The 24523-nt window shown below is 37.1% G+C and overlaps 1 protein-coding gene across 3 annotated transcripts in view; it reads right to left on the bottom strand.

Moving 5' to 3' along the window:
• Nucleotides 1–225: 225 nt before the first annotated feature.
• The window catches only part of CA10 (carbonic anhydrase 10), a 213580-nt gene continuing 189282 nt past the window's right edge, over nt 226–24523 (bottom strand). For all 3 annotated transcript variants that reach the window (XM_052808292.1, XM_052808290.1, XM_052808291.1), the window contains 5 exons: nt 14201–14296; nt 11847–11919; nt 4380–4534; nt 1852–2026; nt 226–975 (listed from right to left, as the gene is read on the bottom strand). In XM_052808292.1, the coding sequence (XP_052664252.1) occupies nt 953–975; nt 1852–2026; nt 4380–4534; nt 11847–11919; nt 14201–14296 (522 nt within the window). In that variant the 3' untranslated portion in view covers nt 226–952. The remainder of the gene's footprint in view (nt 976–1851; nt 2027–4379; nt 4535–11846; nt 11920–14200; nt 14297–24523) is intronic.

Genomic DNA, 24523 nt, shown 5'->3' with positions numbered 1-24523 from the left:
GCTCCTATTAATGATGGACCATAAAGTGGAGTTAAAGTTATACTAGCTTTAAGTGCATTCCCAATTGCCATTAACTCACTTAAATTGGCTGCAAACAAATAAATGAAGTAAAGAAAAAAATGGAAAAGAAAAAAAAAAAGAAGAAAACCACAAATAATGCAGCCACAAGTAGTAGAGGCTTATTATTTCAGAAAGGAAAAAATAAATCAAAGCAAGCTTACTAAATTAATTTGTTAAACACATTTATTGAGTTGTTAATAGTAACCAACACAACGTATGACCTGTTGTAAAACAAGAAACAGAAAACGGATCAATTCTGATTTTGGCAAATCTTACTACAGATATGTGACAGAGGGAAATATTTCAATTTCCTTTATATTCTGCAGTGATATATTTACAATACTTATCTCTCAAAGTCTGTCCCTTTTTTAATTAAATGAACAGAAAGATCATAACCTAGAAATAAGTTTCCTCTACAGTCTTCTTGTTCTGTCTTGTCAGTATCCGTTAATGATAGTGAAATAATGAGAGCTTTCCAAGGATTACTTGGCACACAGAACACAACTCCACTTTGATGCTGTACCGAGCCACCTTTTTTCTTTCTTTTTTTTTTTTTTTTTTTTTTTAATTTGAGGGAGAGGGGAAAAGAGGAAGAATTTCATATGTACAAAGGCTGAAAAGTCTTTCTTTGTGAAGCTAAATTAGTTCAGGAAAACTGTATCAAAATTGTAATCACATTTACTGTAATACTGTCTTTTAACTTTTTTTAATTACCACCGATCATATGAATGAATTTTTAGTTGAGTTTCCAACATGGCAGCTCTTTTCCTACAGCACATTTGCACATGCTGTCGCGAACCCAAAGAGAGTGAGGTTGGGTGCATTCTAGATTATGTCAATTCACAGTAGTAGCATTCCACTGAGGTTACGGGTTCTGCCTGCTCTGTCTTACTTACTTGAGGAGCCATTCATTTACTGAAAGGAAAGAGAAACAAAACAAAAACAATTATGCTTTAATAAACTCCAAATATGAAGCTGGCTGGATTTAACACTGTATTAGGCACTTAAACAAAATGTCTTGAAAAAGCCAGGAGGTTCAGTTTCCTCCTCTTTCTGGAAAAGAATGAAGTCTGAATGACTGTTTCTTTGAAATATTGCAACTCAGTCATCAGCCTTGTTGCTGAAAACATGCTTCTTTTCCACCCTTCAATAGTACTCCTTCATAACCATAATATTACTGGTAAGAAGGCACTTTTACATCATTATCACACGTAATATAACTGTGTGTGCATAGGCTAAAAAATGCATAAGACACATTACAACTCAGCTGAGCCCCCAGCAGTGGCAGTGTAAGACTTCACCAGCAGGTGACTGGGTTGGTTCATTTGTTTAATATCCATTGCGTAATACAACACTTTGCAATGTGGGTGTTTGTTATGGTGGTGCACCTCTAAAGTGAAATTTATTCTTTTGTTTGAGACCAGCTGTCATCAAGACTAGCTCATCCCCCTTTTCCTTTCCAAGGTGGGTAAACAGAGCAAAATGCACTTTGTAAGGTGAGAAGACTTTAAAATGAGGCTAGGAAACTGAAGACCTGTCCTATCTGCTTTAAAAAAAAAAAAACCAAACCAAACAAAAATTAGATGTCCTAGAGTGTTTTTTGTCATGTTTTTCCTGCATGTTTCTGGGCAAGTTTCCTCATACATATCAAACGTAATGTTTGACTCATACCATTAGTCCTCCAGATCTAGAGTTTCATCTGTGTTTGTGTGCTTTGTTATGCACTTGGCTTTCTCAAAGAAAAGAGCTCAGTGTAAGCATAGAAAGGATTATTCTGGAGGTAGAACGTACCTCTATACTGTAGTTTCTGTGCTCTATTGTTTGGACAATCTTTTCCCTGTAAACTAAAGTTGATATTAGTTCGGATACATCGATTGTTGAGAGGCTGGACTGGTCTGAAATTGTCGCTCATGCTCAGAAATATCTGTGATGGCTGATTCTGGCTTAGCAGTCGTAAAGAATGCATCTATACAAAATACAAAACAAGGATTTTTAGTACTGGTCTTTCCTGTAAGTAAACAACATACAACACTATTAAATAGACTACTTAATAAATGAAAGTTAAACAGAATTTCAGTGATTTGTAGTCAGAGGTGGGTTGAAACAGTTAACTTGAGGTAAAACCATTCCTTCTGTGGTCCTCTGTTTCTGAGCCCCATTTTAAACGAAAGTAACTAGTTTTGTGTGGAGTAAATGAAAATGGTATGAGATGTCCTTGGCTGATCAGGAAACAAATGGAATCGATAGTAATAGATGGCAGCAGGCTGGTGCAGAGAAAATGAACTTGACGAATAACAAAAGCTAATTTCCTAAGTTTTGTAGCTATTAGTGCAGTTTCAGTTGAGAAGACATGGTTTTGGATGATGGTACTTAAGAACCAAGTATGGCCAGTCAGGATGGAGAGGATAACTGACGGTCATGATGCTGAAGTAATGAAATTAGTGATGTTAAAAAGTGAAATCTTTCTTCCATTAACAGGTCCATCTTGATACTGTCTGTACTGTGTCTACAGTGTTTGTACGGTAGACTCTGACCTTCTTTTGAGATGGTTTTATGGATCAACAGAGAGGGAATTACTGAATTATCCAGGATTTTCAGTGCGCCCAGCGGTGGTTGGATGCAAACTGCAAGCAGATAGCAACGGGTCTTACGATAATTATGCAAGTGTGCTAGAAGCGTGTTAATTGGTTCAATTCAACCAAAACCTTTCAAACTTATTACTGGAAACTGGAGAGAGGAAAAAAAAAACAAACCCAAAACTGTGGTTTGTAAATTAGAAACCCTCAAAATATTTTGGTTTAAAAATATAAAAAGAAAATATTTTCTATATCAGTGTAGAATTTAAGGTGCTTGGTAGTGGTATTTAATGCTTAAATGGGGAAATCCAGTAGCTGGGTTTTGCATACAGAAAATCTTTAACAGCTTCCAGGGGAAACTTGAGCTGTGCGTTACTTTTTCAGTCTGAGTACATAATGTAATTAGTAAGTATTCCATGAAATCAATTAGCCGCACTAATAATGGAGGATGTAACTAACCAGTAAAGCGTGACAAGGAGTAAGTATCACGAGAATATAACCCATAGGTGTACTAGCATAGACTCCAGAAATATTCTAATCCTTGTTTTGTACATCTAATGTTGTAACTAAAAATGTTGCTTGTAGGAAAATGTTCAGGTCCCCTGCTTGAAAAGTTCAGAATGTACAGCATGTTTGCCTGTGCTTAGCTGTGTCGTTCTCCCAAATTACCCATTCAGAAAAGAAACAAAGTGCTTCCTCTGCATCTAGACAAAATTGGACAGAAGGAATATCACAAAGATAAAATATCTCTCAGGCTTTTTAAAGTCATCTTATTTACAATGTTGATATGATTTTAAATCCCGAAGTAATATTTAAGGTTGTTTTATCATTCCTCATTTCATTTCTCAGGCCAGATTGCTTCTGCTGCATGCTTGGGACAGGCAGATGGCAGTTCAAGTATTCCTTCGGGATTCTAGTATGCAAGAGAATAGGTTGCAGTTCAGCTCACAGCTCCATAGGCAACTCACTGATGGAAACGCTGGAGAAGACTGCAATTGGTGTTAAACTTGTTGTTTTCTGATGTTAGACCTTGAATTGCGAGTTGTACAGAAATGTAGTCTTTATGACTCTTCCACTGGTGTTTCCTCAACAGCATAATTTGACTATGAAATTAATTGTGTGGTCTTTTGCATAATTTATCCTGCTTCTTTCTAATAGGGGCTCCAATGTGTCAATCTGATTTTTCTGAAGATATTTGCAATGTCTATCCTGCCATTTTATACCAGAAAGCACTAGCTGATTTTTTTCAAGAAGGCCCCATATACTGGATCTCTGTCACATTAATGTGCTATTGACATGTATTTAAATGGCCACAAGTGTCACTCACAATTTGTCTGTTTCTTTCTAACCTAAGAATGGCCTCTGCTATACTTAACCTCAGTTATTTTTGTACAACACTGCTATACTTATTTTAGAATGTCCATATGTCTATTAACAGAATCGTAGAATAATTTTGTTTTGGAAGAGACTGCTGGAAACCATTTGGTTCAAATCCTCACTGAAAGTAGGGACCACTTCAAAGTACGTGTGTGTGTGTATAGATACTTAGGGAGCTCTAAATAGTTAATATTTTTATTTTGGCAAAAAACCTCTTCAATGCTTTTTGCAAACTGTATAAATTGCAGGCAGAGATCCCTACAGCAAAAGGTTGAATCTAATTTTGTATGTGAAGCTACCAATATATCTGTTTAAAATATTCTTTTGTACCTATACTAGATCGAGTAATTTTTTAATTTATTTTACCTGCATCCTTGTTATGTAGACAGGTTTGTTCATAATTATCCAGCTTGCTGTTTCATAGCAGGGTGGAATTGTCATTGACCCATCATACGTAATGAAACTAGACGTCTCTGGATAAAGTTCCTCAATATTAAGCCCCTGTAGTAAGTAAGCATCATCTGGAGAATAAAGAAGGAAAACAATTGAGATAAAGCAATAGCTTCACAAAAAGACCCCACTCCTTTTATGTACAGCCCTTATTCCAGAACATCATAATCAGTTTTACCAAAATATGAGGTGTAATGAACATACGTTTCTGAATGCTGTAGCAGTTTGGACAAGAACAAGTAATGTGAATTCACTAATCCTTCTTGCATTGAGTTCTACTCGTAAATGCCCCTGCGCACGTTCCATGAGTTTAGCACAAGCATTCACAGTGAAACTCTGAATCACATTTAAGAACTGGAGTTAAAAGCTTCTTGAAGTTGCAGTTATTGATTTAGATGCAGCAGTCTTTGGAGAATGTCGACTTACCATATTTTGGAGTGATTAACAATTTTCCCTCAACAAAGCCTTGGGAAGGCCAAGAGTGTTAAAACTTAATTGCCCGTCTACCACAGGAGGAAGTTAAGGTTAATGCATGATAATAAAGCTGCTCAATGAAGCCTGCTGGCCTTTCATGTGCACAGTGGGGGTGGATGCAGCGCAAGCTCACTCAGAATGCTAAAATCAGGGTGGAGAAGTACGCTGGAAAGCAGCTTACTAGGGCCCCTGCTTTTGTCGTAAGTGTCCCTGGGAATTAATGAGGTATCCCTCTGCAACAGAATTCACTCTGTGGACACATATCAAAATATAATGAGATAGGGTTATATCTTTCAAAATTCATCAGAGTTCCTCAGCCTTTCTATACTATGTGCACTATTTCCCTTGTGTAATGCTGGCACTACAAGTAGGAGTTCCTTAATAGGAAATACTCAGGCATATACACACTTCACTGCTTATATGCTACTGCTATCGTGTATCTCAGAAAGCTGCATGGTGACAAGCTGTAATGTTGTGACATCTCTTTGCGTGCTTTCACTTGCATGTAGTGTGTTCAATATGGTTCATTTGCGGAGCAAGCGCTAAAATGCGGGCAAGGAAAGCTGCATATTTAGGCGTGTTTCCCCTTTCAATACACAAGATGAACTGGTATTGGTTTTAATGGAAGGCAAGGCAGGAGCACAAATAAAATAGAAGACACTGCTCAGACTAAAGAAAAATGTTGAAATGCATCTTTTAAGTCAATGTCAATAATTTAGGCATTTCTGTTGGATTCTCTGATGTTTTTCATGTACCATTCACTGTAAGTTTGAACAGGTTTTGGTTTTGTGTGGGGTTTTTTTGTTTATTGGGGTTTTTTTAAAGCTGATAAACAGTTCCTTGGCCATTGGGAGAAGATTGTAAATGGAGGCAAGGAAAGAAATATGAACAAAGAAGAAAGTGTACAAGAACTAAAAAGGAAAAGAGTAATTTAACTTGAATTTAACATATTACAGCCGAAGAGCAAAACTTAGATGAGTAAAATGCTTGTCTTGTAATATCTAAGAAAAAAAAAGGACTGCAGACTAGTGTCTTGAGCAACAAAATCAAAGAAAACAGGCAAAGCAAATGTGACCATTTTATTTTGACAGAGTGCAGTCAACATGCTACAGGCTTTTGGGGTAGCAATATTAGTGGCTACAGTATCAGTTAAAGTGTCAAGGTGGGAGTCTAACGTTTATACCACATTGACCAGTGCCTTACAATTATTTCATATTTTAAATGTTTGTTATTTTACAAAATATTATCTTGGCATGTCCTTCCAGGTTTGTCAGAAATACAGCCTTCTGCCGTGTTCTTGCACTTTGAGCCAGGGTTATTGCCATGCTGTATAGCTGCATCCGCAAGTAGGGGGGGAAAGTACTATTAGTGTCTTGTAGGTGGCTGTCACCTTTTATAACATGTTCAGCCTTCACTGGCCCATGGCCTGGGATACAGAGTCTTTCTAAACCCAAAATTTTCCAGACAGAAGTGCGACACCATTGCTGCAGTATTAAGAGTCAAAATGTTGTTAAATTTTAACAGCTAGAGATGACTCAATACACCTGTGTCCTATTCATTAAAAACATTATTTGCAGTGCAGTGGTAATTTTGCTAGAATTACAGGAGAAAAGAATGAATGCATTTTTTCAAGCCAATGCCTGTTTTCAATGAGTCATCTTACATTTTTCCCTTTCCCACATGAACATCCTGTTCATTATTTATGAACCATGGAGAGCAGTGTGTTAGCTCCAAATGGCACCGAGTCAGTCAGAATAGATAGCTTCAAACTCGAAGGACTAAATCTGCTTTCTCGCATCCATATTGACTTCAGCTGGGCTAAAATGATTTAAACAAGGTAGAATTTCCCCTGAAATGTTTACTAGGAGATGGAAAGCTAACTAAAGATTAATATAGATGAGAGATATTGATGGGATAGAGATATATATATCTATCTATTTTGTGTATGTTACATTCAAGTTGACTAATTTGTATTCAGAACAGTGCACAGATTATTAACAATAGGACTACTTATCAAATGGAAGATATAGAAACAGATTTACTGCTGGCATTAGTGCAGGTAATCATGGAGGTTTTGGATTTGCCTCACATTGCTTTAATACAGAATGTAATTCATTATTTTGCTATAGGTGTCTAAATTTTGTCTGTGGATTTAGTGTTTAGTCATTCTCAGAACATAATAATGCTCTGGAGGTTGAATATGGCAAGTAACAGTGTGGGAGCAGTGTGGGGCACGGTCCTTCTACTCATTCAGGCAAGGCCAGCGTATGCCAGTGCTCTCAAGATCAGGAGAGATGCTCTCAGTCTTACTGAGCTTCAGAACAACTGCTTAGGTTATGTTGTTTGCATACTGAGGACCTACAAAATGTGTGGCTATCTCCCACACCAGCACCCAGTAGTGAAGTGGCTCCAAACCTGGTTCATTACCTCTGTCTTCACTTGGAATATGTTTAAGGAGAGACAGCAAGTTATGCTGTGCGTCAAAATCCGTCAGTTGTGATTAATGGGAAATCAGAGGAAAACATCACTTCAGGAAAAGGGGAAGATGGGGTGAATGAAATAATGAAACTAGAGAGTTTGGCCAATTAAAAGTAGTATTTATTCATGCCTGTCTATGGCATGAAATAGAAGTCTGAGAAAAGACTACAGAATAAGCATGTGGTTGTCAACATTTTTCCCATGAACAGCTCTGCTGTTTCCCTTTCCCCACATCTTGTTAAAGGTTTCCCATTCTGGAACTGAAACAGAACTGGTGGGTTTGCACTAATACTAGGCTGCAACACATTAATGTCTTGTCTTATATTTACTGCAAGTATGTAGTTCAAAATGGTCAAAATCACCATGTGTGATCTCTTCCCAGTAATAAACTTCCTTTAATAAACCCATTCAGCCTTCACTAGCTTCTCAGCATCATTCCTATCTACAGCACACATTCTGTTTATCTTGGTCTGCTTGTGCCTTAGGGTGACTTCTGAACTTATGAACTCTTCTGTATATCAATTAGATTTCATATTCATTTACATAAAGGCCTTGACTCTGACAATTTTCTTAGCAAATTATGGAAATTCTCTTCTTTCATCCATAGATTTGTAATAGGCGTGCACGGTCTCCCTTCACAGCAAGTTCTATGTATGTTCTCTTTAAAACAAAAGTATTTATAGGGAATATATTATTTACTGAACGAAGGAAAGTCCATTTGATTTTGAAGTTCATATCATGATAATCCAAAGAGGGAAAGTACAGCTCTAATTAATTAGATTTACAGGGTAAGGAATGTAGAGATAGTCAGTTTTTAAATCCTGAAACAGAGTTTCTCCATTTACTAGCCTTCACAAGTCACTTAGACCGAGGCTGACAGAGGCTCATTTTGAATACCTGAGGTTAGTCCCTTGGGGCCTGAGTTGAGACTGCTGAGCTTTTACTACTTGTGACGGGAACTGCAAGAGCTCAGTCCTTCGGACAACACACTGAAACATGAGCCTTGAGAAAATAATAGTCTCTTATTTCCAGAAATTTGAATCTTAAGCTTTTTCAGGATAATCTTCTAAAATTGGAATACTTTAGCTATTTTATAGATAATGTACAAATGAATAAAGATTGAATTTGAGGAAATGGAGAATTTTGCAGCTCTTCTGCCTAGCTGAACATGTGGCAGTATTTTGGTGGAGAATGACAAGCCCGAATTTTCATATGGAGTTTTGGGAATCTAAAATGTTACTTCTTTCCAATGTTACGCAAACACTGGCTGAAAGCTAATGTAGCATAACTGTTCTGAAAGCAAGCTAACTTATCGCCTCAAATGTCATACTTAAAGAGGAATATTAAAGCAGTATTTCTTTAGAGATATTTATATAGCTTCTGACTAAAGCCTGTTTGAAAGAACACTTGTTTCAGCTAGTTCGCAGTAGATTCTTTGGGCTGTGATAACAGAATAAAATAAGTATTTAAAATCTGCGCAAAAATTCCTTGGGGTCCATTTTACTTCACTGGAGCCATTAATATCTAAGAGTAGAAATTCCCCTTTTAATGCATTTTGCCCATGGAAATTTCATGCAGCAGTACAGATAGCTCTTAATTTTGTTGCTGTTCTTTAAAAAAAGTATTTTGGTTATGTTACTAACTGTCCTGACTCTGAACCTATGCTCCACTTATCATTCGCTCCATGCTCCTATTGAGCACACTGGGACTGGTCATTTTGTCAGCAGCCTGCTGAGTATTGACTGCAGGAGTGGACCCCTAAAGCACAAGCTAAAAAACTCCAGCTGCTAAAGGCAGAATAGAAATCCTCGCAATGTAAGAGGCAAAATTAGTTTTCAGCAACGATGCTATAATCCATCATGCAAGACAACTGCAAAATTACTTTCAATAACACTTTCACGTTCCCAATTTACACTAAAAAAATTCCCAGTCAATACTTGTTACTACAGTAGGTAACCCAATGCCCTGCAGAATATTATGTGCATTGTATCTACCAAGGATTTCACTTTAACAGATAAACTTGTTAGTGATAACAGTGGTTAAAAATTAAAACAGTTCTGTTAATCATTGATTTCAGAGCCTATGTTATATGTTCAACTTCATGCGAAATTTCATTTAGTAAACCTAAATTAGATGTGATGGAAATTGCATTTTCCTTCTAAAGAGGCAAAATAACCAATGAAAGGTTGTAGGATGCTGTCAACTCCACAGAGGAGGAGTGCCCACTTAGAAGTGCAGCATACAAACAAACTATTTTGTATTGGGAAGGTATGCCTGCCTGCTGGCGTGGGTGACGGTTGGGTGCTCGCTCATGCGACAATGGAAAGATGCTGCTGGTGCCTTCCCGCCCTGTGGAGCTGTATATCCCTAATCATGGCCTCTTCTCTGCTCTAAGCTGCCACAGGTTCTCTAATCTTTGCTCTGCTGGCCAGCCATTTTAGCGTGTGGGGCCAAGGAGTATAAAAAAGGCTGTGGCACTCATGTAAATGCATAAGATACAGCTGCTGTGATGGGAAAAATGAGGTTGGAGTCTCTTCTTATTCATTGTGTGAGACCTGACAGGTCTGCGTGTGCGTACGTGGGGGGAAAAGCAGCTTCTTCGGTGCAGGTACAGTCAGAGATCTTCTGGCTGGTCCCCAGACAGAAGCCAGGAATGTGTAATTTGGGAGTGAAAGAGCCTGAAAAACCACATACAGTCTTAATGACGATTTCCCTTCTCCAGGACGCTGCAGCAGCATTGGTAGGCAGAAAGCTTTTACAGAACAGTATTGCTGTGTTTTTGCAAGGAATCAAGACAGGCAGTTTAAAAACTGGGCTAATCTCCTGCTTCTTCCATGCAGAGAAGATGACATTTCACACTGATGGAACAATCGGGAAAAAATGTTCTGAGGGGAATCCTCTGTCGCCTTCCTTTCTATAGGTATCATGGAGAATAGAGTTTCATCACAATAGAGGCCTCTTATTTGGACCGAAGATGTAAAAAAATGTGTTAAGTGTAAGTTAAAATTAGAGAAACATCAGTGGGAAGAAAAGTGTGTGTTATAGGAGAGGATAAGGAACTATCTACTTCAGAATGGGGTTGGATTGGCTCCATTGTTCAAAGTCTGTATTGTATGGCAAGACTCGGAATCTTTCTAGTGTTCTCTTGTTCGGGCCTGAGTGGCTAAAATTCTGTGCTTTCACTTTACGTTGGTCTCAAATCTAAACTTTTTCTTTTTACAATCCTGGCTTTGCAGGGAGGGGGAGAAGATGGTGTCCACAGAAAGAAATCAGACAATGTACTTTAGGGACGTGTATAGAAATCTCTCCAAACCTTTCCACCATAAATCTGAAGTTCAGTGACTTTTGTTGAAGTTAAATGGACGTTTGACATCTCTGGAGTTTTAGATGCAAAGTTTTCCAAGTAACACTGTTATTGTAGAGTATATAGTACAATATATTTAATTTACAGAGAGGTAAACTGAGGCAAACCCTTGTAGAATTGTGAACCAAATCCTGGAGTCCTGACAACCACTCTCATTCCAGTTATCATGAATAACTCTCTCCCAGCTTTCATAAACAAAAGCAAAATTAATGAAGTTTATGAAAATGTTAAGTCATTGTTTACAGAATAACAAATGAAGGCTGACTTTTACAATGCTTTCCTTATTTTTTCAGTTTCCTGTGTGCTTTCTGAAAGTTAAATTCTGGTATTGTTTAACTTATTTTATTAACTTAATGCTTGCTTGGAATTCAACTGAATATTTGACAAAGGGAATAAGGTTTTCAGGAGAAGAGCTTTAATTTGTTCCAGTGAGATATATGCATTTTTTGTGACTTTCTCTAAACTAGCCTAATTTTCACTGCCATTTAAACTCCCATTTTCACAAGTTCAATATAGTAACATGGAATTATTTAGCATTATCAGTTAAAGGCTTTCCAAGTGTGAATACAACAAATATACATGCTATGTTAATGACCTCTTTATATATACATTAAATGCAGCAATAGTTGAATAGAAACATCATAACTTTTCTGTACAAAAAGAGAGCATTAGTGAATACTAAATCCACAGTTAATGATGCAGCATCTTGACATAACTTGATTTGATATAATCCAGGCTGCTCTGCATGTTACTTTTATTGCTAATAGTAGGCAGTTTCTCCTGAGTATTCTGTGTGAATACAGTATATGTATTTGTTGAGTATAATTTCATTAATTTATTGCTTGTTCAAACATAAAATAGACTTTGAAGTTCAAAATTCATTTGACGAACTGATGACCTTACTAGATTTTTCAGGTTCCCAAGTTTATCATGTAGAGTTGCTGACAATGCAAACTTTGTAATTTTTGCCCATAATGAAGTGCCTCTTGTTTCAGTGGATCGCTAAATACATTATTTGATACTAAAAGCATACAGCTATTAGCTATAGTAAATTAAAAGAAACTTACTTTTATACGTTATTCTCGTTATGGTGTCTCTGTTAAGCATACGATTTAGAAATGGATTTGATGATTCAGATACCTACAGAAGAGAAAATGTACAACGTCAAAATCTTCTCACAAACATTTCCTTTCTGGAAATGTGGCTGTTCTGTGTGTGCACGCACATGCACGTACTTATTCTCTCTCTCCTGCCACTCCTCCAAATTGTTTCTGCCTTTTTTTCATTGTTGTGGAAAGAGGAAATAATTACTCGGATATTTTTCTAACAAATCTTGTTAGAAAGTTGGTATCTAAAAATATATCAAAAAAACCCAGGGATGGGAGACTAGGATGAATAGAAATTAATGCCTGAACACAAGTGTGAGTACAGGTTTATTCTCCAACAGCTTTGACGGGATTTGCAGGTGGTTAATACAATTAGGCAGGATTTTCATATCATATTCTATTATTTTTCTATTTACTGAGAAATATACTTTCCTTGCAGCAGACTATTTATATTGCAAATAAAATCTGTCTTGCCTTTGTTTTACATATAGGTATGAAATGCCTAAATTTCACCCACGTGCACTCACAAATACGCATACATACATGTAAAATGTTCGGTCTACATTAACATAAGCATACCTGAAGAGGATTTAGAGGAAAAATGATAGAGAGGACTTAGAGGCATTGTTGTTTTGCTTTTTTTGGGGGGGTATGTACTTTATCAACAATATCATTGTTGATTATCAATGATAATTTAATGACAGATTTTATTGTACTGCAGATGGCAAAACTATTATTGGTTAGCAACAAAATCAGTGTCACATTTTTTTATGGAGACGTTTTAGTAACTCTGTAGCTAGCCTTCTAATATCCTACTTATCTTTCAATTATTCTGCGATGTGGTTTTTTTATCAGACACTGGATGCTGCTGTAATACATCTAGCATTTATCAAGAACGGAATAAATTTATTTTGAAAATGGAGAACTTCACAAAATTTTTAATTAAGATTTAGGAAAATAAATGGGCTATTGGACAAACTGTAATCCAGATCTGTTTGACAGGTAGCCTTCAGGAAAATTCAGTTCAGGTTCCATTTTGTGGAAATTCGGATAGTTACTTCTCCACTTGGAAGTTTTTCTAACTACTTTGGACATTTAAAATAGAACACATCTTTTGCTGCCAGTGAGAGTGGCCTAGAGAAAAATATGGTGAGGCAGATACTAAATTTTGTTGCTCATTACAAGAGGTGTGCAACTCAGCAAGTACATGAGTGATGCATTATTTAGCTAAAATTGGCATGCTGGGCATTTTGAAGGCTTGCTTCAATTTTATCCTCTTGTGTGAATCCAAGTCAGGTCATTGGGTTGTAATACAATACATTTTGGATGAAAAAAGGTAACCTAAATATCTTTCTTAAATATTAGACCTGTATAAAAGGGCAATTTTCATATATAATAATTCAAGATGCTATGTGAAATGGATATTTTAATTCTGATGTTAATGCTTTGTCAGGAACTTTACCTTATGAAATGGGATTAGAGAGTACTAAAGGGAAATAATAGATATCCAATATGTAAGGTCTGATGATGAAAGCTATTTATTTCAGCATTAAGCCCTTATTCAGAAATATATGCTTTTTTAGACTGATGAAACATAGATATGTAATGGCAGAATATGAACAACATTTTGGGGGGAAATGCATTCTTCATATAAAATGAGAGAAAAGGTTTCTCCAATGTAATTGGGGAGGTTTGAGTTCAGTGCTAGATCACTGTAATTTACAGACCTAACTATGCATCTTGAACACAACAGGATGGAGACTAAAATATGACAAAATATTCACATGTCTTTCTAGTTCTGTGAAATGGAAGATATTAAGAGTTATACTTTTAACGTTCTTTCAGTTTTGATAGTTTAAGATGTTTTAATTATCGTTGTGAGAAAAACTTATTTTGCTGACTTTAAAACATCGGCATGTCTCCAAAGAGCAAACATGCCCTCTTTCCCAGGGCCTCAACCTACTAGAAGAGATTTACTTTTAATTGACTGAATAACATTTCATGAAGAAATACCAAATCTGTAAAATTAGTAACTTTTGTCATAGCTGTTAAAGTGTTATGAGTGATGTTTATGGTAGAAGGATTCCACCCCACCCCCCTTCCTTATCCCTTTTCATTTTCCTTACATTACATTGTAAATGCTTTGGAGTAGACATTGTGTTTTCAGTTCCTAGGGCGATGCTGTCACTGGATTCCAGATCAGAGCCTCTAGACATTGCTATAGTATACTAAGGAGTCTAATTCCTAGATTTACAGCTCATGGGAAAAGAAGTTCATTGTCCATATATTAGGTATTGATAATGCTGAATACTTACTTTCATAAATATGGAAACTACCACCAACCCATTAGGACTCTTTGCAGCTTCTGTGACATTTGTGTACAGCTCATGGTTATAGTGGATTAGTTGAACCTAGAAAACAGGGAAAGGAAAGATTACAATTAAACAGTAGCAAATCATACCATACACTGTTTGCAAATACTCTCTATACACCAATTGGTTTGTATTAGGATCCCATCTACGCTTAGGTTATTTCGTAACACTGCAATTTTTCAGAGGTTTGCAGCACGCATGATTTTAATAATTTCAGTCACCATCTGGCTCCAACTGGCACAGCACCAGCACATTTTCTTCTAAATTGCCAGTAAGTGAATTTACCCACATCAAGTTATGAATTGCACTGCAGGGGTTGACATCATTTCCCTGTTGCAACAGCACTTGCCATGGGCATCGAGTAATCTGTACTTTTCAGCCTTGAGCCAAACACTGAGGAGTCAGGGGTTGAAATATTTGAAGAAACATATGGGATACGGGTTTGGAACTGTTTAAGCCAGCACTCGCAGAATTCGTTGGCCCCAGATTTTACAAAATTGGTTACAAAAGCTCCTACAGTTAGGCACTTATTGTATTATTGTTAGCCAGGTTCTCCTTAGCTCCTACAGCTTTCCTTCTGCTTTTTAGTTTTACGATTTGCTGCGACTTTTAAATTATGAAGGCACAGTTCATCTTTCTCCCTGCGTATGTAAATGTCTTACACAGAACAGTGATATTTGAGTTGTCTGGGATCACAAGACACTGTTACCATTTATATTGCAATTTGTAGCCTCCCTTTTTTTTTTTTTTTTTTTAAAAGAGGAACAACTTTAATGAACTTGAATGAATAGTGAGGCAGTTAAGTACCTAAGAATTTGAAAGGCTAGTTAGCTTTATTTAGCCTGAAGATATCTATCTTGGTTTTCAGATGTCAATTAGAAAAGTAAGGTCATTGTTCTGGCATTTTCAGACTTGCAGCAGCCCGATGTTTGTATTTAAAAATCAGGTGTGTCTTCCATGTGTTGGCATAAATCTAAAGGCTGTCCACTGAAATTTCTGGACTTACATACTATGAACAAGATCAGTATTAACTTGACCGATGTCTGGTAGTCTTTTTAATTGTACAAATGGCCAATGACTAATACTGTCAGTAAAGAAATTTCATCGTAGTCTGCTTTCCATGTTTATAATCAGGAAAAAAAACCCCAAACACCTCAAAAAACACTGAAATGGGGTTTAGTGCCTGCATTGGTGGCTTTGTCTTTTGGATGAATGCAATGTCTGGTGCTTCAGCAGTGAAATACAATTGCAAGGGTTTCTCTGCAAGAATGATCTCCCTATACGATCTGCAATGCACAATCAAGTTACAAAGACAAAGCCTTGCTTTGCTATATGAATATGTATGTCCACCAACATGTGTGCTAGTAGTGATCTGAATTATAACAGCATCCCAATTTATGTGTAACCTAGACCATTATTATCTCAGTCTATGATAAGTTGAGAAATAAATGATGTGTCCAAACTCTGGGAGTGTTCAGACAGTTCTATTTCCTACACTCTGCCCTGACTGCAAAATGTATTATTCTTATAAGTAAATTACTCAGAATCAGATCTTGTGAGCTTTCATAATATAAAAATCCACCAAGCGTTGTCCTCCCACCACCCCCCAAAACCGTTAGTGATGCTGTTTTAGTGCTTGGGCATTGATGTAAAAAAGGGTAGTGGAAATTCTGAAAGGAAAGAGAATATTTGCATTAGTAAGATTAGAAGATCTTTGGCACAATGCTTTACTATTTACAGCTAATGGTTCACAGACCAAAAAAATAAGGTAAGGGTCAAAATTACTGCTATAATGTGTTAATTTCAGTTACTTTTGTCCTGTCCTGATTGGGAACTATTGGTTGACCTTTTTACAATTCACAGAGTAGGCATTTTTTAAGGCAAGCAAACAAACCAAACTGGAACGAAAAAGTAAAAATGTCAAAGCAGCCAATGAAGTCATCTACTAAATTCTGATAGCTAGGAAGCAGGATGGATGCAGTATGTTTTCTAAAGGTCTTGTAAAGAATTAATGAGAGCATTTACTCTACAGCACAAAGAGGTTATAGGCTCATTAGTCATCACTTTGTGGTACTACTGAACTTTGATAACATCATGGTTCTCGGGACTATGCACTCACTGAAATTTTTAGGCTTAGTAACGTATTTTTCTTTTTATGTACAACTATTCACTCTGGCAGCCAAACTAACTTGTGAATTATCAAGGAAATAAGTGATGAAATCTGCTTTAAACTAGAATTCCTTCTGTGCGAAGTCCCAGAATAACAACGGATTAGATTAGTTTATTTAACAACCTAAAATGTCTAGTGCAGGAATAGGTAAAAGTGAGGACCAAATTCTCATTCCACCCATGGAACCGCTGAGTCAATGTCAAATTCTAATTTTTACTGTTGGGACTTATGGAAATAAAACTCCCAAGTACATATGGCCACATGTAGGATAGTTGTCCCAGAGTCACTGTCATGGTTTAACCCCAGCCAGCAACTAAGCACCATGCAGCCACTCACTCACTCCCCCCCACCCAGTGGGATGGGGAAGAAAATCGGGAAAAGTAGTAAAACTCATGGGTTGAGATAAGAATGGTTTAATAGAACAGAAAAGAAGAAACTAATAATTATAATGATAACACTAATAAAATGACAACAGCAATAATAAAAGGATTGGAATGTACAAATGATGCACAGTGCAATTGCTCACCACCTGCCGATTGACACCCAGCTAGTCCCCAAGCGGCGATTCCCCTGCCCCCACTCCCCCCAGTTTATATACTGGGAATGACATCACATGGTATGGAATACACCGTTGGCCACTTTGGGTCAGGTGCCCTGGCTGTGTCCTGTGCCAACTTCTTGTGCCCCTCCAGCTTTCTCGCTGGCTGGGCATGAGAAGCTGAAAAATCCTTGACTTGAGACTAAACATTACTTAGCAACAACTGAAAACATCAGTGTTATCAACATTCTTTGCATACTGAACTCAAAACATAGCACTGTACCAGCTACTAGGAAGACAGTTAACTCTATCCCAGCTGAAACCAGGACAGTCACTGCAAGGAGCCTGCCCTCCAGTGCATTTCTAGTCTTGCATAAGACGTTATATTGCAATGACTGATATGGGCCTCAGCACATAATAGTGTCCCAGCTCTGTTGGAGATCTCTATTGATGTTAGAAAGAGACACAATTCACTCTCTGCAAAACTCACACCCAGACTGCAGGCAGTCAATAGGTATTTGTCAGAATGAGTTAACGGACTCGAACTGATTAGAAATTAGAACAGTTATTTCCTTTGCTGATCTATAAATGATCTCTCCACCCTGTATTGCACTGCCTTCACAATAAAAGTACTTGTCTGAGAGCTTTGGCATTCTTTACCAGTGCTTTCAAGCAGTTTTCATTTCAAGTTTCCTATTCCTGCAGATTTGTGTGCCTCTGCTCCATTCTGCCTCTCCTCATCACATCTCAGTTTGGTAATGAACCATTTTGGAGAGCGTGCTTGAGAAATCTTGCTTTGCTGTAGTTTGAAAATATCCCCTTGCCTTGCTATGAACTATTGTTTCTCAGAGATCCCAGTGCTGAATGAAGACAGACTTATTTTTCTTCTGAAACCTGTCACTTTCTCTGTGTTAGAGTTGTATCCTTCCTCCCTGCACCCAAATTAATTTTAAAGCTGTTTCCATGGTACCATGGTTAAATTCATTAGGTTTTTGGTTTGGATTTTTTTTTTTAATTCTTTTTTTTTTTAAAAAGATTGACCATGTAAGGAGACATCATTTTCAGAGTTTCTGATATGGAACAGACTAATTCAGAAAGCTACAAATGAATAAAGATGTCTTAGACATAGAATATTATATGCAGGATAAAAAAATATAATTTCCTATTAAATTCCTTCTTTTGAGAAGAATTTCTTTAAAGTTGCCTGAAATACCTGTAATCTTACAGTCTGTATTAAATATTACTAGAGTCTTCCATGAAGGTGAAGCCACACATAACTAAAATTGTTCATATGTGAAAATCTCACTTTTTCAAATTATGACATTGTATTAAAAACAAAGCACAACAAGAGTAAACTTGCAATGCTGAAAGTACCCTTTCATTCTAGTTTGAGTTTCAGGGCTCAAACACAATACAGAATCTTGTTATAAGCTATTGATTTTCTTTGGAAGATTCCCCCTTTAAGATTAATTTGCCACAGAACAACTGATAGCTCTTTGTTTTCTTCGAGCTATAGAAGTTCTACTTTTCAGGGAGAAAAGGAGAATTAAGATTAATTACTCTCTTTTAGCTGATGAAAATCCAGAATGTGCCCTTGTTCCATCACCCAAGAATGTGCACTGGACCAGGAGCAGACACAGCACTTTTCAGACACCTGAGGTTGGCGGTGTTGGAAATGTCAGCAGGAGCTGACGACAGTATGTTAGGGGTAATTTACTGAGAACGCTCTCCTCAGCTGGGTAGGCTGTGTCTTTGGGGCAAAATAATACAGATAGGCTGATAGTATGGATCATGTGCTGGCCACTGTGGGGAAAACATCTAATTCTCTTTCCCAACACGTATGCATGTGTATTTATAATGGTAATAACCTGTTCTTTGCCTGTACTTCGATAAAGTTCAGCCCTCTACTCAAAGTACTCATATTGTTTGCACTGGTTTTCCTCTGCAATGTGTTTTGCTGTTTTTCTTGATCCTTCACCCAGGTGAAATGTGCATCTTTGGGCAGAGCTAGTAGCAGGATATTTTTTGTGTGGCATTTGACCAAGGCTCTTTGGCTAAGCAAAAGGAGGCAGTTTGCTGTGTTGATGGTTGCAGGTGCCAAAAATTCCAGGGACTCTTTTCAGTAATCTTTTAGCAATTTTTTTAACTTGGACAAAGACCCTCTGTGAATTACAGAGCTCTGATCTAGTGTGCACACATAACTCTTTTATAAATGTTAGATTACTGTGAGATGTTCTGCTGCAGTGAGACATTGAGAAATATGAAACTGAGGGAATTTAGAGTATCAGTACTTTACACACAAATGTTTCCATAGTCCTCTTGGGAGTAATAGAATACCCTTTATTCTCACTTAGAAGTGTTATAATTGAGTGCGTAAACATTTTGATTTGTAAATGACGAGGGATATAAACCATGAAGTGAATGGCAGCAGGGAACAGCTAATCTGTAACTATAATATTTGTGTTATGCTGTGCTACCTGATAAACTGTTGGGATACCTGATTGAGAGCAAGCACAAAGCATGTTTCCAGCACAGCAGGGAACAAAAGCAAATGAAACTGCTCAAGAAGACAAGTTAAATGTTTGTTTTGATTCAGAGTCCTTGTAAAAAGTGGCTAAGATCTCATTAAGGAAAAAAAAAATATGCATTTTTGTTTATCCAAAGTTTAATAAAAACAGCAAAAGAAATGTAATTTCTGCATGGCAGGTGTCCAGTGAGGAAAATAATTTTAATGAGTTAAAACCTGTTAAGAACAACAGCTGATATTCCAGTGTTAAAATATAGTTGCTCTTGTAGATCTTATAAAACCCTTTGGAAAGAGCAGTAATGTCATATCACTGAAGAGTTATTTATGGTATTAATTTTGTGGATCTGAACAGGTACAAGATCTGAGGTCCTCACTTTGCAAAAGAAAGGAGGTTTTTTAGATGTCCTCTGGTTCTAGGATATGTAATTTGTGTGGCTGACAAAAATATTTTTAGATTTGTCTTAAATTAAATTAAATGTATTTTCTGCTTCATGGAAAGGTATAGCACCATCTGTGAGAACATGCACCAGGCTCCTCAGAACCTGTGGTCCTGATTTGTATTGTTTCATTGGACCAATACCTGGCAGGGATGCAGTGGGAATTTTCCTATCTTTGGCAAGCGATGAAGGATTTTTTTCTGGTGTGTTGCTTAATAATAGGCCTAAATATCATATGGACTATTCAAGAAAGAAAAAAGTTAATTGCAGTTTTTTCTTAATTGGTTAGGATTTGGAGCTGGATGTTAATGTTGTCTTTTCCTGAATTCTTATAGTGGTCAAACCTTGTTTGTCCACACATACCTATATGCAAGGAGAATGCCCTAAGATTGTACATATTTAATTATCGCATCTTGGTGGATACTCCTGGCCTGCTCAAGGCACAAGTCATAAGTCATTACAATTCAAGCACGGTAAGAACTTTAGCTCTCTGGTCCAGTTCTCAGTTCCTTTTTTTCTTTCAGTGAGGCTATTCAAAGTAACAGCTGGAGAATTGGGCTGTTAGTGGGCTCAGAAGAATGCTGTTTAAGAAGATAGAAATTATGGTTCACAGTAATTGTCTTTGAAAAACAAACCCATATTTTTCTCACACACAGGGTACTATACCATGAAACGTTAGGATCTGCCAATGTGGTGTTACCCACATACCTATTAATGAATCCATAGATCTACCTGTCTGCTATTTTTTATGTATAAGCACACAGGAGTGAGGTGCTGTTACATTGTTGGTAAACTGGTAAAATAAATTTTACAAGACCACCTATACTTTCAGCAGTTTATGTAGCATTTTGGCAAACTACTGTGGTTTTAAGATTAAAATCATTTTAAAAGATTAACTTAGTTTAATCTAACAAAGGAGAAATGCAAAAAACAGTTGTTTGAAATAATCTTAGACCTCTGATTCTCTTTGTTATCTCTGTTAAAACCGTGGTTCTTTAGGCTGTTGCTGGCAAATATGGTTTGTGGTTTGGTTTTTTTTTTTTTTTACTGCTTTTGACAGTTATTTTGTGATTTAAAAGAAATGACTATAAAATACTGGTTTAATAGAAAGGCTTGTCATCCACTTTTATAGTAATATGCCAGAAATTATATCCTAGATAAATAAAAGATTATAATTTTTTTTTTACTTAAAAGAATAAGACTAAGAATGCAAGGAACTCAGTTTTCTCCTGCTTCTGAGCAGACAGCTATATAAAAGCATGTGCAGAGAAATGTAATAATACATCATGCAGTGAAGTGGAAATGCAGTCAAGGGTTAACTGTACTTGGCTGCAAAATCTACTTTACTAGAAATAATGATATGCTAGGAATTAGCACTTAAACTGCAAGTGGTGTCTAACACTTCATTAGACTAGTTGTAACAAGAACCAACTAGCAATACCTCTGTTCAACAACTGGTGTTCAACAGTGAGCTTTATCCAGGGTTCCCTGGTTAGTAGTTAACACTGTGTGTTATTTTCAGCATATATTATGACTCTTTAAAAAAAAAAAAAAAAAGAAAAAAAAAGTAGCATTGGCTACTTTAGGTTTAAAGTAGTTATTTCTAGATGCAGACATGCAAGTGAAAGGTGAGTGAGAGTCTTAAGCTTTCTGGGGCATCTGTTCTAAGATACTCTAACAAGGTGTTTAATAGTACTTTGAGATTTGTGAGAATCAGATCTGAAGCAGGACAGCCATTTTGGCTGCTGACCTGGTATCTTACACTGATGAGGGTACTAACTGAGCAAAACATACTTATTACTTGTTTATATGTCACCATTGCAGCTAGGAAATATGAAAAATATGACCTGAATGAAGCGTAGAAGATTTGAAAGTATTTCTCATTAATATTTTCATATGTTCTTACTTCTTTTGTAAGTCTTACTTTAATTCATTTGCAAGTAGGAAAAAAGGCTATTTTAAATGACTTTTAAAACTTGATGTTTCTTTTAAGCTTCCCCAGGACTACAGTAAAAAGTACAAATTACTACCTTAAGAGGTCAGATTGGCTATGCATGTCTCAGAATTTGCTATGAGGACTTTTCACCTTTGTGCTAACACCAAAAAAGTAAATGATAGGTTGAAGAAATAAATGCGAGAGGTGATGGATTCCTGCCATCCAAATGCTGCCGGAACTGTTTCAAGTGTCACAATCATTTGTACTCTCTTCCAGATAGTAGGAAACACAATGAAGGAAAAATCCAAATTGAGCCCCAGAGGTACATAGATGTGTCTGTGATGCTAGTTGCTGTGTGACTTCAGGAGAATTTTTGACAGGGCAGTCATTGCTGAAGCCTTCCACTGCCGATTACTCTAAACACAGGGTATTTTTGGCTGACCTGCCAGTCAACCACTCTTGTCATTCATTGTTAGCAGATGAGCAAAAGCTGGGTAAACATAAATAAATGACACTGTTCTGCAATTCACTTTGTGTGAGGATCAAAACGAAGTCTTAGACTCAAATGTTTAATGTTGATTATGTCTTGGCTGATGCAGAATTTCATTGCAAGCTGTAATTTGGCACTGACTCAATCCATCATCTACAAAAGTTACATCTTAAGAGAGAATAGGGGTAATGTAGGAAAAAAGGCTTTTAGATGAGCCTATCATCATTTCTGGATTCGTGCAGGATTTTCTGACTAAACACTACATTTAAATTGTTTTCTCATTTTAAACACAACAGATGCTCAGACACCATGATGATGAATTCAGTATAAACACTCCATTTGGGAGATTCAGTTATATAATGGTGCTCTGAATTTCTGGGAGAATTCTGTATTTCTTTAGCAATCAGTCCAGAAAGCAGCAGAAAATGGTTCCTGCAAGTCAAAAATGTGGTGAAGTAGCAATTGATGCTATTTTTGTTGTTCACTGTGTTACCCCGAGACACTGAGTCAAAAGGACACACGTGCAAGGTCACCAAACGGTGCGACAGAGATGCATTAGCAGTTCAAGCCTTCTCTAACAACGTGCAATGCCACTACAGCTCTCAGTCTACCTTGCCAAAGTACCATCTGTAGCTACATTTCTGTTCAAAGGGTGGGCATGATGGGCAAGAGCAGAAAGAGAAATATCATAGACTGATGAATAAAAGAATGAGCAAAAAAAGTTAATAGAATTTGGGCTAGTGAAAATCTAGTTGTTGATCTAGGCCTTATCCCTTTTGTCCTCATTTTATAATCTAGTAGGAAAAAAACGGTCAAGCTTAGTATAGCTCATGTTAATTAACAAGCAAAGAAAAGGTTAGTGTTAGGATTACAAACCAGAAGCAGAAATGAGTCAATTATCAGTTCTACCTGCTCTCTTCGGTATAGAAGTATATTGTTAAATTAAGAATATAATAAAAATGAAGCATGGGATTTTACATTCTTAAAGTGACAATAAGGTGTGTATATGAGGAAAGCACAGAATAACATCGAGGATGTATTTTAAGAAGCTATTGGCGTGGTTCATCTGAGGTTTGTGAAAGTCCTTGTCCAGCCCATTTAGGCAGCAGCTCCTGCCTGCCTACCCAAATGCTCTCTTTCATTGCCTGATCTCAGCCTAGCACAGGCATCCAGTCTGTCATTACTGCTCTTGCCATGGTGCATGGCTTGGTGACCTCTCCTTCCCCACTCCCTGCTGGTAGGTGTAGGATGGGAGAAGACCTTAGCACAGGGTGTGTGGAAATTGGCTGCTCTTGCAGGGAGGAGGGGAAGAAAGGGAGACGGTCTGCTTGCCCTTTGGGAAGGGAAAGGGGTGCATGAACGTGGAGGATGGACATATGCGCTTGGTGAGATGAGACTTTCCATTTTAAACCAATGGAATTGCAAAATATTAGTAGTATATCCATTGAAAGTTAAATGTGAAAACACACACAGGGGCTCATGGGATCTTTCTGAATGATTTATCAACACATACTTTGCTCTCAAGAGTTTCCTTCCCCTTTAGTGTTTAGGTTGCTCACCTGTGACTCAAGAAAATTACGTTCAACTCCTCCGCCCTTAAGCAAATCTTTCTACCATTTCTGCCCAGCTTGCTATCTCTGACGTGGGAATAGCTGCACTTCTCCAGTAACAATGTTGTGAGATGCTTAGATGTAACGTTAACAGTGTTGGGGAAAGCATCTAGATAATGAATGCCATGTTATGAAGTTCAATTTGTGTTATTGATCCATGACAATTTGTGGCACATCACCCATAAAAGGTGCAAAAAGAAGCTCAGAATACAAATAGTTTTGGTAGGAGACTGCGGGACATTTGGATTTCCAGCACCTTAAAGGGTGATAACAGGGAAACATTTAAAGCCTGATAGAAGAGGAAATGGATATAATTGCTAGTGATAGTACCGTGAAATCTTTGAATGTAAGTTGAGAGCTCAAACACAGAAAAGTTTCAGGAAGCCCAACTTGACTCAAAATAGCCAAAAGCATTTCCGGATTGAATTTTTTTATTGAATTACTGAAGGTCCTTTAGGATATTAATGCTGTGGTAGATGAGATGATATATTACAGAGTCAATTTTTTAAAAATCATTTGAAGAAATTTCACACCAGGTTTTCCTGTTTAAGGTGCAAA

The sequence above is a fragment of the Harpia harpyja genome, chromosome 14, assembly GCF_026419915.1.
Source record: "Harpia harpyja isolate bHarHar1 chromosome 14, bHarHar1 primary haplotype, whole genome shotgun sequence".
NCBI classification, from domain to species: domain Eukaryota; kingdom Metazoa; phylum Chordata; class Aves; order Accipitriformes; family Accipitridae; genus Harpia; species Harpia harpyja.
The sequence above is the reverse complement of the archived record's forward strand: the minus strand, read 5'-3'. Positions and strand labels throughout refer to the sequence as shown.